The sequence below is a fragment of the Echinops telfairi genome, unplaced genomic scaffold, assembly GCF_000313985.2.
Source record: "Echinops telfairi isolate 266 unplaced genomic scaffold, ASM31398v2 ScPeMD7_2;HRSCAF=8, whole genome shotgun sequence".
In the NCBI taxonomy this organism is placed as follows: domain Eukaryota; kingdom Metazoa; phylum Chordata; class Mammalia; order Afrosoricida; family Tenrecidae; genus Echinops; species Echinops telfairi.
Window position 1 is genome coordinate 17,205,097 of NW_022103898.1, and position 17,734 is coordinate 17,222,830.

At 51.9% G+C, this 17,734-nt stretch overlaps 1 protein-coding gene across 1 annotated transcript in view; it reads left to right on the forward strand.

Annotated features, from left to right (window-relative positions):
* The window catches only part of LARGE1 (LARGE xylosyl- and glucuronyltransferase 1), a 619,553-nt gene that overhangs the window by 101,557 nt on the left and 500,262 nt on the right, over positions 1-17,734 (forward strand). Inside the window, exon 2 of the mRNA XM_004700723.2 lies at positions 15,986-16,173. Coding sequence (XP_004700780.2) covers positions 15,986-16,173 — 188 coding nt within the window. The remainder of the gene's footprint in view (positions 1-15,985; positions 16,174-17,734) is intronic.

Sequence of the window (17,734 nt, forward strand, 5' to 3'; positions counted from 1 at the left end):
CATCCTACATGGTACTGTAGTATTTAATATGTCTCAGAACGACCCTCATTTTCCCTATGGGTCTGGGTAAGGGGCTGGGGTAAGATTCTGATTGGGTATAGCCTTCAGTTATGAGTGACTGCCTTACTGCTGGGGATAAAGCAAGCCATCTCAGAAGCCGGGAGGCGGGATCGCACTACTAGCAAGGAGCGTGTCTTCTGGACCCCAGGACCCTGCACCGTGAACCTCCTTGATCCAGGACACAACTGTGACACCAGAGGAGTGGCACTGGAACAGCAGCAGCAGGACCGGGAGGCAGAGCAATGGGCTTCTCAGTCCACACAGTAAAGCCAAGCTCCGTGCTTTGGACAGGAGGCTGGCTTGTGGAGTGGGGCGCTCAATGCAAGGAGCAGGGTTTGCTGACCCACGGAGCTGGAGCTGAGTGCCTTCGGGCTGAGGCTTAGCAGAGCGGCGTGCCCTCTGGACACTTAGTGTTGGTGTTGTTAGAGCCCATGGATTCATTCCAACCCAGAGCCATTCTCTGCACAGCCGAACGAAACGCTGGCTCGCCCGGCGCCATCCTCACCATGGTTCCTCTGCCTTCGTGTGCAGCCCTGAAAGAGCTTTGTAACATGTGCTAGCTGAACAACTTTATCCTGAGCAGGTCTCACCTACTTTGTAGCCTGTTAGCTGCTATAATAAATCCCGTAATCGTGAGCATTGGCTGGGAGTTCTGTGTGGCCATGCCAATGAACGAGCGAACCGGGCAGGAACATAGAGAAGGCTACAGAAGACAGAATGGAAGAGAATGCCAAAAGAAGGCAGCTGGGCCTCTCTTCCCTTTTCCCCTACTACGCCCTCCCTCCGCCTCCCCGCCCGGTGTTTACTGGGTCTGCTCTATTCCAGGCCCTGCTCGCTGAAAGTCAGGAGGACTTGAAGCACTTGCTGGTGATGATTAAGGCTGCAACCTTCAGTGTGGATTATGACTCTGTCGAGGACCCACCTCCTCACACCTGTGAGGACATAGAAGCCCTGCCCTGCGGGGGTGATGGCTGCGGAGTTAGAATGCATAAAGGAGGAGCAGCGCAGAAAGTGCAGAGTGTTGCTCGGCCTTCTCGATCGGGCCTGAGAAGCGGCAAACTGTTTCTCTGTACAATGGCTCCCGGCACTCCGGTGAGACACATGGTCCCGAGAGCTAGCATGCCTGTAAGCTTCCACAGTCCTCTGCATGCGCTAGCCCCTGGCCAACGCCTGCTGCCGCTTCCTCGTTAGCGCAATTTCATAACCATTTAAGGATAAATGTTAGAACAAGGAAGTAAGCGCGGTAACATTTGACTGGCTGATGCGCCGTATGTAAACTGCAGAAAGACAACAATAAAATTGGATCTGCGCCATCATAGCCTGGTCTCCGGAGTCTGTGTGCACCCACACTGCCCCACAGGGTTTCCACAGCTCTGGGTCCATACAGAATCGGACTGCCACCTCTTTCTCTTGCTGAGCGTGTGATGTGGTGGGTTTGAAACCACTGACATCTTGGTTCACAACCCGGTGCTTTAACCATGGTTAAACCAGGCTCCTCCTAGGGCGTCTTGATCTCCTCATTACCATCATCTCCTCCTGCCCTCCAGTGGGTTCAGACTGCTGGTGACCCTATATGACCCTATATAGGGTTTCTGAGACTGTGCCTTTATGGTCTTTCTCCTGCAGAGCGGCGGCTACAGGGGGCTTGATCTTCAGCCAGGACGGTAGCAGCCCAATGGCTAACCCACTGTGCCACTAGGATTCCTGTCTGTCGCTGAGGGTCTTACCCTTCTGTGTCGTGGAGGCGGTCCCGTGCACTGCGGGCTATGTATTTGCCCAGGTGTGACCAGCAGGAGTGTCTGCATCACCTGGAAATGATGGCTTCTACATATAGATGGGAGTGAAGGGGAACAGGGCCGGGATGTTTCTGTGGGAATTAAGGGCACCTTTAATAGCTGACCAACAGCAACTTGTGCTGCCAGGCTTCCTGGGTGTGCTTCCTCCGTGCCATTCCCACACCCAGAGCAGGACTGATGCCCAGAAACCAGGTGAGGTGAAGGGTTAGAACCTTACAGCCTGCACTGCCTCGCTCCAGGGCACCAGCCCCAGATGGCTACTGAGCACTTGACCCGTGGCTACTTCCAGTTGAGATGTGCTCTCTTTGTTAGGTGCACACTGGATAGCATTCCAAGGCTTAGTTTGAGATCCCACTGCCTTCTAATCTGTTCCAACTCGCGGTGACCCTATAGGACAGAAGAGAACTGCTCCTCAGGTTTCCCAGGCTGCAACTTGTTACAGGAACAGACAGCCTCATCTTTCTCCCTCGGAGCAGGTGGCGGGTTGGAACTGGCAACCTTGCAGTTAGCAGTCTAACACATAACCCACTACTCTACCAGGGCTCCTTCGTATGAGATAAAGAGTGTGAAATGCCTCATTGCTATGTTTCTTTTGATCACATGCTTCAAAGCTAATATCTTGAATAGAGTTGGTTACAAGAAAGGACATGGGTGGCATGGTGGGTTATGCATTGGGCTGAAAACCACATGGTCAGCATTTCAAAACCACCAGCTACTCTGTGGGAGAAAGATGAAGCTTTCTACTCCCATAAGGATTTATAAGCTCAGAAACCCACAGGGGCAGTTCTTCTCTGCCCGATAGGGTCACGCAGAGTCAAGATCGATCTGATGCCCGTCAGTGAGTAGGCTGAGTAAAGCAGGTTGAAAGACATGTCTCTTGTTTTTCAAAATATTTTTAAATGTGTCTGTGGGAAATTAAGTATTATAATAGTATAAATTACTATACCCCCACCGGACGGCTCTGATAGGAGCTATGAGAGGACCAAGTCTGGCTGGTCATGGAGCCTGAGCAAAACCTTCCTGATGTCTGATGAATTTTCAATGGTCTGAGATTCCGATCCCAAAACACTGCTGGAAAACCCACGGGCTTTTCCAAGAGGAGTTATCGGTTGTCTTCTCAAAGGCAGTGGCTGGGTTCTTCCAGAGAGAATGCTCCTCTGGCTCTACATTGTGTGACGTAACTGGTTTGCTCTGCAGTCCCCTTTCAGGGCAGGCAAGTGGCCTTCCCTTAAAGAAGAGGATCATAGTGACTCATGTCTTTAGCAAAGTTGTCTCGCCCAGTAAGCCCAAGCATGCTCTCTCCTGGTCAGTAGTTTGCTGTAGGAGCTTCAGGCTGCCCAGGACAGGACAGGGTGCACACACCCATGCTTGTCTTTTCGTTCAGTACTCCGCCCCCCACCCCCCCACGTTTTCATCACAGCCATTCCTTGAGTTCGATTGGTTGAGCGACTAACATTCATTTTAATGTCCTCAGTTCCACTACTGCAGCTCACATCCTTGTGTGATCATATTTCAGATTTCATTTGTTCTCCCCTGGTCCTTACAGCAGCCCCTAATGCCTGATCTTGCTTTTGGGGTTTTCCAGAAAAAGGAATGATCTTGTTGTTGGCTGCTTTGAGTCAGGGCCCCCAGCTCCTGGTAACCTCTTGTAAAGTGGAACTAAATGCTCCCTGGCCCTCCTACACCATCCCTGTGATGGGTTGCAGATCAGACCTTTGTGATCCGCATGGTTTTCACAGACTGACTTTCAGAAGTAGATTGCCAGGCCTTTCTTCCTAGTCTGTCTCCATCTGGAAGCGCCTCTGACACCCGTTCAGCATCCCAGCAGTCTGCCAGCCTCTGCTTTGTGTGCATGGGGGGTGCAGTGGTTAGAATGGAACCTGGCGGGGCACTGCTGCCCTTGAAACCAAGAGTATAAAGAACAGTCATGTGCAGAGCTGGGGCTTGAACCCAGGTAATTGTGACTCCTGATCCTTTTTGGTGCGTGCAGCTCTACGTGAAGCTGTTCTGGGCAGCTTGCTTTTCATCAAACAAAAGATGGGCAAAACTCCCAGGCAGTAATCCATGTGTCCTAAGGCAGAACTGTGTGAGAGTGGGTGGCTGGCAATTGTTTGTTGGGGACGTTGGTGAAACCGCTTCCCTTGATCTGTGACATCACAGTGGCTTTGAGGGCAAAAGGACTTGTTTCCCAGCAGTAAGAGAATTTGACTTCAGAGCGGGATCAAGAGAAACCAGGCTGGCATAGATGGCTGGACTGCTGGAGACGTCTGTCCACTGTGAACTTGTTTTCCACGTTTCTTCCAAAGCGTAATACGTGCAGCTGTTACTCTGCTCTTCTGCTTCCCATGACCAATTTTTTAACCATTCCCTAGGCTAAGGTCAAGGGCAGCCTCCCAATGAAATAACAGTCAGGCCCCTCATCTGGCAGGCCAGAGGCTCAGCCACAGGAGGGAGATGCCCTGGTGTGTGAACTCACAGGTAGTTAGGAGGGATGGAGGGCAGTATGGGCTTTCAGAGGGGAAGCTCCAGACCCAGGGGAGGGGCTGTGCTCTTGTATGCTCCCCATGGATCAGAGGAACTTAGAAAAAAAGACCTTGAAGGCCCAGAAATGTGCCTGGGTCCCACCATTGCCTTGGGGACCTACTTGAGGCACTGTGCCAAGGCTGTGCCTCCTGTAATTGAAGCACAGACAGCTAGTCGTCAGAGTTTGTTAAGGAGGCCTCTTTGTAGTAGAATTCCAGAGTGACTACAAGGTACCTGGTGACTGAGAATCTCCCAGCACACTCATCCATCCATCTACCCACTCATCTAGACATCTGTCCATCTATCTCTATATCTGTCTACCTATACATCTGTCTACCCACTCATTTACTCACTCATGCATCCATACATGATATATTCATCCATCCATACATGTACATATTCATCCATCCATCTACGTATTCATCCATCCATCCATGTATCCATCCATCCAACAAATGCCCATTGTCTCCTATTGGCCTGCGATGTTGTTATTGTTAGGTGCCATCAAGTAGGTACCCACTCATAGCAACCTTATCTACAGCTGCATGCAGCACGCCTGTTCCTGCACCATCCTCACAATAGTGGTGCAGGTAGCTTGCGTGTCTTTAACTAGAGGGGCTCATCTTCTGGCACTACGTCTGACAAGGTTGCGCTGCCACTCATAAGGTGTTTAGTGGCTGATCACTCAAAAGTGGACAGCCTACAATGAATGTACAAATGTGCTTTACACAATTCATGGATGTATGGATTGTGATAAGAGTTGTATGAGCCCCGAATAAAATGGTTTCTTTAAAAAGTGGGCAGCCTATTCCTTTTTTTGTAATTAAATCTTTCCAGGTACGTATGGAAACGGAAACTTGTTCACCTCTGGCGATCCTGCTGATATTTGAAATACCAGTGGCATATCTTCCAGCATCACGGTGACAGGGAGGCCACCACAGTGACAGCCAAGTGGTGGAAGGACAGTGTGCCCGGAAAAACAGTGACTATAATGCCGTCATTGTTTTTGCCCAATGGAGATGAAAATTTAGTGGGCGATCACTCAACCACTCAACAATCAAATAATAGTACAAAGGGGCTCTGGAAATTTCCTGGGAAATGGAATGAAAAGTTGATGGTATATGTCCATGAACTTTTTGAACTGCCCTCATGTAAGTTCACATTTCAGTGAGTGCCAGGAAGGGAGCACCACCACTTACCTGTCACTTAGGTCAGTCTGCTGCACAAGACCTTCTAGAGCAGTAGTTCTCAACCTGTGGGTTGTGACCCCTTGGGGGGGTGTCGAATTACCCTTTCACAGGGGTCGCCTGATTCATAACAGTAGCAAAATTACAGTTATGAAGTAGAAAGGAAAATAATTTTATGGTTGGGGGTCCCCACCACATGAGGAATTGTATTAAAGGGTGGCGGCATTAGGAAGGTGGAGAACCACTGCTCTAGAGCAATGAAAAGCAAGACTGTCACTTGGAGGACTAAGGTAGACCTGACCCACACCGTGTTGGACAGGGACTAAGGAAGACAGAAGAAGATGGATGCATTGCATTGTGATGTTGAAGAAGAGTGTTGAACGCACCATGGATTCCTAGAAGGACAAACAAATCTGTCATGGAAGAAGTCCAGCCAGAGTGGAACAAACTCAATGGTACCTAACCATAACGTCATGAAGGAAACAACGAGGGCATGGTGGTAGCTGAATGGGAGGAAGCCAACTTAGGCACAGGTTTGTATGAGAAGGCCTACCTGGCTTGAAGGCATTTAAGATCGAGATTGGACTTTGGATAAGGAAGACCAGGAAGAGGTGGTGGAAGAAGGGCACTGAAAGTACCAGGAACCGAAAGTACCAAATCTGTCTTGGGATAGATACAGCCAGAGCACTCCGCAGAGACAAGGAGGGTGAGACGTCATCGCACATACTTGAGACATGTTATCAAGAGAGAACAGCCCCTGGAGGAGGTCACCGTGCTTGGTCAAGTAGAGGGGCAGTGCAACAAAAGAAGGCCCCCCTCGAGACAGATGGACATAGCGGCTGCAGCAGTGAGATCAATGGTAGGGACGAGTGTGAGGATGGTGCAGGACTGGGCAGTGTTTCTTTCTGCTGCTTAGGGTAGGAATCAACTTAGTGGCACCCAACAGCAACAACACTTCCGATGGAGATCTGGAAGGTGCTCTCCCAATGGTGCTGTGCTCTTGTCTTACGTCTGAGATGGCATGGCAACATATGAACAAATGTGCTTGATACAATTGATGTATGGATTGTTACAAGAGCTGTAAGAGCACTCAAAATGTTAAAATAAAGTAAGATAAATAATTGGCAGGTTTTCCTAAAAATAAAAAAAATAAAGAAGTTTGAGATGGCTCATGGATTGAGGTGTGGTTTCTGTTTTTAGAAGACCATAAGACCCCCCAGGGACACAAAGGGTGGGGCTTGGCACCCACCTCTATGAGGTCAAGACTCAATCCCACCTTAATCCTGTATTTTAGTACAGCAGAGCGTTCCCCCATAAATGCTTTTAGAGGCATAGGCCTAGAGTCTAGAATTATAATGCATCACATGAGGAACTATAGCAAGAAGGGCCATTTCAATGATCTATCTATATCTCAAGATGGGAAAGCAGTAAGGAGGAATCTGGAGCTGAGGTCTGAGAAGTCCATGGACCTAGCTGGTGGAGACAGATCATTGCGTCTCTGACTGTGCAGCTCAGAGACGAGGGCATTGGTGGAGATACAAACCAGGTAGACATTAGCTTGCAGATTGCCTTACAAGTCCTTGGAAGGGAACTCCTCACCTACGACTAGAAAGAAGCCTGGGCCCCCCCACACTGGACCCTGGGACCCACCCAGAACGTGTGTTTTAGAAATACAGGGTTTGAAGAGAAGTGGAATAGGTGGGATAAACATTTTCAAGTGTGAGAGAGTGAGTTCACCCAAGAAAGCTAGATGCATTTCTGAGCTGTGGACAGCCCATTGGAAGTCTGAAGGATGAAAGAGAACAGGAATCGCCTGCACCACCCACATTGAAGAGCCCTGGCTGTGGAGTGGTTACATGTTGGGCTGCAACCACAAGGTCAAGAGTTTGAAACCACCAGCCACTCCTCGGGAGAATGATGAGGCTTTCTACCACCCTAGAGAGCAACAGTCTTGGAAACCTATAAGGCAGTTTACCCTGTCCTGCAGGGTCGCCATGAGACAGAATCGACTCCGTGGCAGCAAGAAGAACACCTCCATTTGGCTGCACACGTGATGACACGGAGGAAGGAGAATGGTGGGGTACTGCTGTTTCCTGGCCCAGTCTGGTTGGAGAGAAGGCGGGACCAGGGAAGTGTGCAGGCAAAGGGAATTTATAAGGATGACCTCTGGCTCTGAGCTGGGCAAGAGAGAAGCTAAAAAAGATCAAGACCAATCTCGAGGGTTTGCGGAAGATGCTGTTGGGTTTGTGTGATGGCCGGTGCCTTTGCAAGGCGAAGAGGGTAGTGGGTGTTGACATCTGAGGTTTGGGAGGTTGTGGTCCTCATTGTGAGAGTCGTTCGAGAATGTGAGGCTGATTTAAGACATGGGACACTGAAGTGGCACGCATTTTCTTCAGGCCGTTGCCATCACCAGCCCTGAGGTGGAGGAGCGATGCTTGTGAGGACCTCAGGTCTTCCATGAGAGTCAGGGACCAGGAGTTGCTCCATGACAAGCCAGAAAGACAGTAAGACACAAAAGACGGGGGTCTTCCTGCGAGGGGGGGCAGGGAAGCCAGGAACACATGGGCCTTGTCTCTTAACCCAGAGAGAGATGCTTTGCGGGGGTGGCAGAGAGATTTCCTCCGAGGGAAGCAGGGAGCTTAGGGGGACAGCTGTACTTTCATGTCCGAGCAGGAGGCGGGCGGCACTCAGAGGAAGTTGACAGGAGAGATGGGGCTGGTGATGATGTCATGGGATGTCCACAGGGCTGCGGGCTTGGGAGGGACGGGGTCGGGTGGGAGTTTGTGTTTGCCGAGGGCTTGGTGTGAGAATGAATCTCCAAGGAGACTGTGGGCCGGCACTGAGAGATTGGGTCATTGATCCATTCAGTGAATATTGATCAACCTTCTGTGTGGCAAGTCCTCTGCTGCTACCAGATAGCTAGATGGATATACAGCTCTGGCCACGGGCCTGCCCCAGGGCATGAGGCCCAGACAGGGGGGATAGGTCTGCCCATGGACTCTGGTCCACAGCAAAAAGCTGCTTTCTTGCCTGTGGGGGTGCCAGCATGTCCCTTGCACTGGGGCACAGCTCTAGCCTCGCTCCCAGACCCCCTCTTCCACTAGAAGCTGTTTGGGGTGAGCCTTCCTGGGTCCTAGATGCCTGACTCAGGAGTCCGGGGATGCTTCCCACAAACAACTTTGCCCTTAAGGGGTTTCAGTGTGACAGAGTGGGATAACCTAATTTGCATTAATGGATTCCATTAATTTATTAAAAGAACATAACAAGCAACTGTAAAATCTCTCTCTCTCTTTCTCTCTCTCTCTCTCTCTCCAAACCTGAGCGGCATTTCTAGACTAGCCACACATCTGGGGACACCAGTCGAGACACCGGTTTCTGGCTTCTGTGATGCTAATTAAAACACAGCCTCTGGGGTTGACCAGAGATAGCAGGAGTGTGGCGGTGGGAGTGTGGGCTCCTGCCTAGCGTTTGTCACATGGTAACCAGCTATCCCTGGAGGGAGTGTTCACAATTAGGATGTTAGGACGGATGCAAACTAAATGCACAGCGCGTGTAAGCAAGAGCGAACACGTGCGCGCGGCCCCCAAACCTTAGTGCTTTGAACTGCACACAGTGTAACCGGAAGACACAGTGATTTAAGCTTTTTATGTGCTGTTTAAATTATAAGGAGCAATGCAGCTCAAATTTGGGGAAAAGAGATGTTCTTCTAAGGGGCCTTGGTGGTGCTGTGAGCTAAGCATCAGGCTGCTAACCTCAAGGTCAGTGGTTCAAAACTACAAGGCACTCCGCAGGAAAAAGATGAGGCTGATGGGACCTGTCAAGACTGAACATCTTGGAAACCCCAAGGGGCAGTTCTACTTTGTCCTGGAGGGTTGCTATGAGAATCCATAATTTGGTGGCAGAGAGGGGTTTTGTTTGTTTATATATTCTTACAAGGAGCCAGGTGGCAGTGTGGGAGAAGCACCTGGCTGCTAAACCCAAGGTGGGTGGGTCAAACCCACCAGACGATCTGTGGGAGAAAGATGAGGCTCCTTGCTCCAATAAAGAGCCACCCTCTCAGGAACCCACCACTATAGGGTTGTCAGGAGTCTGAATCGACTCAGTGGTGGAGGGTTAGGTGACTGGCTTTGTATGTAGGAGCCCTAGTGATGCAGTGGTTATGTGTTGGACTGTTAACTATAAGGTCAACAGTTTGAAACCACCAGCTGCCCTGAGGGAGAGAAAGGGGTCTTTCTACTCCCTTAAAGAGTGACAGTCTGGGAAACCCACAGGACAGTTCTCTGCCCAGTCCTGTAGGGTCACTATGAGTTGGTATCAACTCAGTGACAGTGAATTTTCGTTGTTGTTTTCTAAGATATAATCATATATATTGAAATTATCCATATCTCAGAGTCAGTGATACCTTTCAACATGTAAACCTCCATCGCTCTTTTTGAAAAATTCCTAATACAACTGTAGCTAGCAATCAATGGGCTTGTCATGGGTATAGATTTGGAAATAGATCACCAGGCCTTTCTTCTTAGTCTGGAAGCTCTGTTTGAAAGGGCATGCTGCTGGTATTTGAAACACCAATGCTTCAGCTCTCAGCAGCCCAGGAGCAATGGAATATTGCCCAGTATTGTGCCGGAGCAGGCACCCCTCAGAGGGGAACACTCAGGACACTGAGTGGGCAGCAACATTGACCCGGACTGCCTCCGATACGGAGGATGACAGTGTTCCGTTGTCTTGCGCAGACAGTGGGAGCGGGCGCCAACTCCGTGCCCAGCCACAGCGACAGCGTGCATGGGTGCGTAGCTGTGTTGGGCATCTGGGGGTGCCGTGGGTAAGCACTCTGCCCCTCACGGAAAGGGTGGCAGCTGGAAACCTCTAGCTCAGCGGTTATCCACCTGGGGCTCGAACGACCCTTTCACCTGGGTCACCCATTCATCACAGTAGCAAAATGACAGTGATGAAGTAGCAACGAAAATAATGTTATGGTTGGGGGGTCCCCACCACATGAGGAACTGTATGAAAGGGCCGCGGCATGAAGAAGGTTGAGACCGGCTGCTCTCGCTGCTCGGAAGGAGAGAGAGGCGGCAGTGTGCTTCCTTAAAGATTGCGAACCCACGGCCCTCCAGTCGATTGCAACTCGTAGCAGCCCTGTAGTACAGAGTAGGGCCGGCCCCAACAATCACACAAGGGAGCCGATGGCTCTGTGTTCCTCCCGTGGAGCTGTTGGGGTTCAAACCGCAGGCCTTAGCCTCTGTGGCACCTGCCGTGCTTCGTGTCCTCTCCAGAGATGACCGCTGTGGAAACCCTGGGGGCAGTGCACCTCTGTGCTGTAGGGGCCACTATGCGTCAGCATCAGCCCTTGGGCACTCCGTTTGCCTGCGAGGTGACATCCACGGAGGGCTGCTTCTCAGTACATTTTATGTTCCACGGGGAACTCGACTTCTCCGGTCTTACTCTGCTGCTGTGGTTGGTAGACGCCTTCCGGTTGACTTCGGCTCATGGCTGCCCGACATGCAGCAGAACAGCGCTGCCCGGTCCGGCCCCCCTCCAGCCTGGCTGTAGGTTGGAGCCCCTGGTTGCAGCCACGGCATCATCCACCTTGTCCAGGGCCGCCGCCTTTTTCACTGGCCCTCCACGTGAATGGTGTCTCCAGCCCACAGGACCAAAGTATGTGAGACAAAGGCTCACCATCCCTGCCTCTAAGGAACGTTCTGGTTGTACTTTTCCCTAGGAGCCCTGGTAGTGGAGTGGGGCTATGCATGGGCTGCTAACAGAATGGTCAGCAGTTTAAACCCACCAGCTGCTTGCTTTGTGCGAGAAAGTGCCCTTGAGTTGGCAGCCCGCTGTGGAGGGAGTCGGCCTGGAGAGCTGCCCTGTCACCCGGCGGGCACACCCAGGGTGTCCTGCTCAGCCTGCCGGCTGCTCGCTCGCTCGCTCGCCCCTCTTTGTTCTGATGTCTGCTCTGAATTCCCAGAGAATTCTCTGATCTGCACGGAGAGGTTCCTGGCAGAGGCGTCCTCGGGGCTCAGAGGTGCTGTTTAAAAGTCCGATGCAAGGGTCTCCATGTGACCTCCTCCCTGGGGGACAGACACCAGAGAAGTGGGTGAAGGGAGACTTCGGGCAAAGCAAGATATGACAAAATAATAATTTATAAATTATCAAGGGCTCATAAGGGAGGGGGGGAGGGAGGGGAAAAATGAGGACCTGATGCCAGGGACTTAAGTGGAGAGCAAATGATTTGAGAATGATGAGGGCAGTGAATGTACAAATGTGCTTTACACAATTGATGTCTGTGTGGATTGTGATAACAGTTGTATGAGCTCCTAATAAAACAAAACAAAAGTCCGATGCTTGGAGGAATATCGTTACCGGCCACGTTTAATTTCAGGTGCCAGTGTTGTCTTACAAGGTAGCCCACCCCCACCTAGTTCTCATTTTAAGGGTTTGGACACATCGTGTAAGTCAAAAATGAACATTTGTGGATGGAGAGAAGGAAGGAGAACGATATGGGTTTAAAAGTGTTGTCGCTGTAGGTTTTGCTTTTAGAGATGTTATTTCTATATAAGTGCCAAGCAAAACACCCACTTTCTGCTCTTCACCCCCCCAAAAAATCCACCTGTGTTTCTTACATTGTGTGTGGGATACACGTAGGGACAATGTGTCTGACTTTGTGACAGTAGCAACCATATGCTTCCAAAGACCCCCAAACACGACTTAGGATCGGTGACCCAGGGAGAGCTGCAGCGCGTTTGCCTAGTAGGAGCTGTGCGACCTTTGGCCAATTAATGAACTTCTCTGTGTTTTGTCTCTGTAAATGGGATTCAAAAGAGTCCCTACCTTGTAAGGTTATTTCAAACATTAAATAAGCAAATATGCTTAGAAACATGATTGACACATAATTAGTACTACTTCCTGGCCATATGTCCTGCTGTGGTTGTTTGTGTGTTGTTGCTGTGATGCTGGAAGCTACGTCGCAGGTACTCAACCCACCCAGGAGTCACTTCTCAGAGACACCTCTTTCAAACTCCGGAGAGCGCCTCCAAGCTAAAGAGCTTCAGCCCCTGGTGTAGATGAACAAAATGAGGCTTACCCAGAGGCAGGGGGCTTGTCCAAGGTCCTGGCTAGCCAAGGGTGCTGCTGGATTCGAACCCAGACCTACACAGCCTTCCCAACTCTCCCTTTCTCTGAACTCATCGCGAAAGCCCTGCCTTTTCTCCGTGATGCTTGCTGGGTCCCAAGTCCGTGGGCATGGCCCGCTTTTCAAAGTTTAGACTGAGCCAGCATCTTCTTTGTTTAGAGGAATGTGCCTTCTTAGTGTGACTTTCAAGTCACCCCAAGGCCCCTTGGCCTTTTGGCTTTTCCGGAGAGGGTATTAGGGGGCCGTTCATCTGTGCCATTCAGAGGCTGTGTATGATCGGCAGAGGGAGGCGGTCTGTGGTTACAGTTGTACTTGGCTTCCTTAGGCCATTTCTTGGTGATGACTTGGCGAATGCCAGCTCTGGACACTCTCAACAGCTGCCTTTGGGGAGGACCCAGGCCATTTCTGTAACAGGATCATCAGGGACCTCAGGGTCCCGGGGAATGTGCTGCGGGTCAAAGGAGCTGCCCGAGTGCTGAGAAAGACCCAGCTGAGGTGGGTTAGCCTCTCCATCATCAGGTGGGCGCCAGGGCTGGGGCAGAGCAGGGGCCACCCAGCCCAGCTCTCTCCTGGACATCCTTTCTTTGGGGATCTGGTGCTTGGCAGAGCAGTCTGCCGCTGGCAGGGCTGCACTGTGGAGACTCCTCCTGAAGTTCCCCTTTGCCCACTGCCAACTCGCCGCTTTCGCCTGGGAGGTGGATAGAATTGGTTTTTAAATTTCCTTCTGACTCACCTGTGAAAGATCTGAGGCCAGGTGAAAGATCTGAGGCCCTCCACTCCGAGGTCACCATGGGGAAGCCTCCAGCTTCACCCCTGAAAAGCCGGCCAGTTGCGAGCCCCCCAGTCATTCTATTGGAGAACGATGGGGCACTTTGTTTCCTGAGAAACACAGCCATGGAAACCCCCTGTCCCCGACACTCCCACCCAGCCCCACCCCCAGCCCCGCGCCGGGGCAGCTCCACTCGGTCTTCCAGCGCTTCCCTGAGGCAGAAGTGACTCCACAGCACTTAGTTTTAGGTTTGGGCTTCTTGATACTGCCATGAACCCAATTCTGACTCTTAGTGACCCTGACAGAATCGAACTGCCCCTGTGGATTCACAGGACTGTAAATCTGTATGGGAGTAGAAAGCCTCATCTTTCCCCTTTGGACCAGCTGGTGGTTTCAAACTGCTGACCTTGTGGTGAGCAGCCCACCATGTAACCCAATATGCTACCGAGTCCCTTAAAAAACCCATAGCTGTGGAGTTGATGTTGACTCACAGTGACTCTGTGTAGGACATTGTAGAATCACTCCTTAGGGTTTCCAAGACAGTACATCTTGATGGGAGCAGACTGCCGCCTCTCCCTCTTGTGGGGTGGCTTTTCAAAGTTTAGACTGAGTCAGCATCTTCTTTGTTTAGAGGAATGTGCCTTCTCAGTGTGACTTTCAAGTCACCCCAAGGCCCAGAGAGGGTACTAGGGGGCCATTCATCTGTTTGGACTGCCAACCTTGCGTTTAGCTCCTCCCTCCCACTTAACTTACAGCGCCCACCCCTCCCTGCTGTGAGATAGTGGCATTCCAAGTCAATGCAGCTGAGAGCTGTTGTGTAGTGTGGCATTGCTGCTTGACTGAATGACTCAGGGTAACAAGTTTGGCTTTGGATTTTTTGATTTTTCTACTCCATCTCTAAGGGCATGGGTCACTCGACAGTAGAACTCCTACCTTCCTCGGTGGGGGTTCACCTTCCTTTTCTGGCCAGTGCATCCCAAACACAGGTACCATCCAGCTGACCTGGGAGGCTTGAGTGGTGTGAGGATACTGAATCGGTTTCAGGAGCGCTTCTAGACTAAGACTAGGAAGAAAGGCTGGGCAGTCTATCAGCATTTGAGAATCAGCGATTGAAAGCCTTATGGATCACAGATTGTTGGATTGTCCGGGAAGCAACCCGCGTGAGCGTATGACGCAGGAGCCCACTGCCCTCCTTCTGGGTGTGCATGGGACGGGGGTCACCGTGAGTGGGGGCCCAGCTTGGTGACAGCGCCAGCCCTCCTCCCACTTGACTGGTCCCATGCGTCCTAGGCAGTCAGTTTTCTGCCATGGCTTAAGGGCAGTCCCTGTGCCGACTGGTTACGCAATACCTGTGTGCCCCCCTCCAGGCCTGTCTGGGCAGACGTTGTCTCCCATATGAGGATGAGGCGCTATGAGACAGTCCCTGTTCATATTTTGGGGTTTTCTGCTTTGAGTGAGGCTGAGTCCCCTGCAGGCGGGTGCTGTGCCCTGGCCAGTCTGCAGTCCTTGTGTGTGCTTCTGTCCTGTCTCCTGTCCACCACCTCATGCCATCCGTCCTGTGCCTGCCACCAGGGGCTGCAGCCAGGCCGTCTCGATGGCCCAGGATGTCCTCACCTCTGCCAGCTGCACGTTGCCCTGCAAGCCTTCTCGCCTCTGGGTTTCTAGGGATGTTTTTGTCTGGTCTCTTATTAGACAGTGCTCTTAAAAGTCAATCTGCTAACCGCCCCCCCACCCCCCGCATGGAAAGCAAAACAAAAATAACTTAATTTTTAAAAATGTTAACAGTTTTATTAACCGATAACTCACATATCATACATTCAGTCTTCTTTGCAAACATAGCACTTGGTGTATGCTTGGGACATTAAAAATAAATAAATCCAGCTGCTGTTCAATAGAGCCCGACTCTGGGAAGCTCCCTGTGCGTCGGAACTGGACTCCATGGGGCTATCGGTGGCTGATTGTTAGCAAGTAGACTGCCAGGATTTTCTTCCTAGATACCAGCCTTGCCACTAGCAGCCAGGCCTGCTCACCACCGTCCCACCCAGGGACTCCCGGCGCCTAAGAAGTGCTAGAGCAGTGGTTCTCCACCTTCCTCATGCCGAGACCCTTTCATACAGTTCCTCATATGGTGGTGACCCCCAACCATAACATTATTTTTGTTGCTACTTCATCACTGTAATTTTGCTACCTTTATGAATTGGATGACCCCTGTGAAAGGGTCGTTTGACCTCCCCAAAGGGGTCGCGACCCACAGGTTGAGAACCACGATGCTAGGGAAAGGCTCCTTCACAGAGGTGTGTCCATCAAGGCCCCCTAGCCAGCATTCATGCTGTAAAACACGAGTGGGCACCTTTGTGTCTTCATCTTTTATTTTCAAAGAACTGCCTTCGCTCGGAAGGCCGCAGTGTCACCTGTGGACCCAGAGGGCAGGTGGGAACTGTGAGCCCATTTTCCTGGTCAGCTTGTGTCCGTGTCCCGTGCTCCTGACTCAGCCCTTCTCTCCCCCTGCTCTTTCTTTCAGAAAGTACTATGAGGGAGGCCGAGGACTCCACGCTCCGGCCAGAGACTCGGCGCTGGGATTAGGGATTGCCCCTCCTGAGAGGATGCTGGGAATCTGCAGAGGGAGACGGAAATTCCTGGCTGCCTCTCTGACGCTTCTCTGCATCCCAGCCATCACCTGGATTTACCTGTTTGCAGGGAGCTTCGAAGGTAAGTGTGGGAGCTCCAGGGATTAGGGAGGGGGCAGAGAGGCAGAATCCCGGCTGTCCCAGAAGTCCAGAAACACACCTCAAAGCTGTCTCATTCCAACGCACCTTTCTGTAGGGCATGGCTGGGCTCAGGGATCTAGTTGGAGGCAGTTGTGACGAGTCAGAGGAAAACAAAAGCCAAACTGCCTCTTGATCCATTGGCGCTGGGGTGGATTTTGCACAGGTCAGATAGCACTTCTGCCAAGTCCCCTGGTCCGCCTGTGATGGGGAGAGTGCTGGACCCTGGAGGAATCGCGCAGTCATCCACACGACAAGGCAGAGGCTTCGTCCTGGCTTCCATCTAGCCATTTTCTGTCCACTGGCTCAGTCTTCTCCTTCTCCTGCCCAGCATGCACATATTGATCCATCCCCCTACATACTCACTCACACACTTCCTGGCTCCCTCATTCATTAATGCGTTCGTTTTTGTGGAATATCTACCACTGACCCTGGTGCTGAGGGTAGAGCAAGAGCAGGTGTAGAAGCTCACAGTGCAGGAGGGGCGGTAGACTGGCACCCAGGAGACCCGTGACAGGTGCCAGCGTGTGTTGTGATGGGAGCCAGGGCGAGGCTGAGGTGGGAGGGGTGTGCTGGAGCCCACAGGCCCGGGCTGGCTATGAAAGGTGACAGGGACGCAGCAAGGGAGCTGCCCTCCCCAAACAGACAGACGCCATCCCTGCCGCCTCCTAGCTGGTGTTTTCTATGCCCATGAAGAGTTACAGCCTTGGAAACCCACGGGGGCAGTTCGGCCTGGCCCAGTCCTAGAGGGTCGTCGTGAGTGGGGGGCGGTTCTGCCTGGCCCGGTCCTATAGGGTTACTGTGAGTGGGGGCGGTTCTACCTGGTCCTAGAGGTTCGCCGTGAGTGGGGGCGGTTCTACCTGGCCCAGTCCTAGAGGGTCGCCGTGAGTGGGGGCAGTTCGGCCTGGCCCGGTCCTAAAGGGTCGCCGTGAGTGGGGGCGGTTCTGCCTGGCCCGGTCCTAAAGGGTCGCCGTGAGTGGGGGGCGGTTCTGCCTGGCCCGGTCCTAGAGGGTTTGGAGTTTGGTTCCTTCGTTGGAAAGAGCTGGGGGCCGATTGGCCACGTTTTCCACGTATCTGAGGGGGCTTTCTAAGTTGCCTCGGGAGGGAAGGCATGGCAGGGTGGAAAGGGCAAGTTTTCTTTTACTTAACGCGCACCCCACCCCCACCCGCTCTGCATACTGGCTGCTCGTTTTTTCAAAATAGGGAAGGGGGGGAAATATATATCAATGGAAAATCTGGCTCCAGGATGTCACTGCTGTGTGTCTGCACATCTCATTATCTGCATCGTTCTATGGACAGCTCAAGGCGACCTTTAAATCCATGTGTAAGATTTGCCTTCCGTTGGGGAGGCTGCGTCTGAATGAAGGGCACCTGTCTCTCCCCATGCCGGCATGGGGAAGAAGGGCCTGGGAGTCACGGTCCAGGGCTGGGGCCAGTGGCATCCCGTCACCCTATTTGGGTGGCTCGCGATTGGTGGAGGGACGGAGGTGAGCCGATGCTAGAAG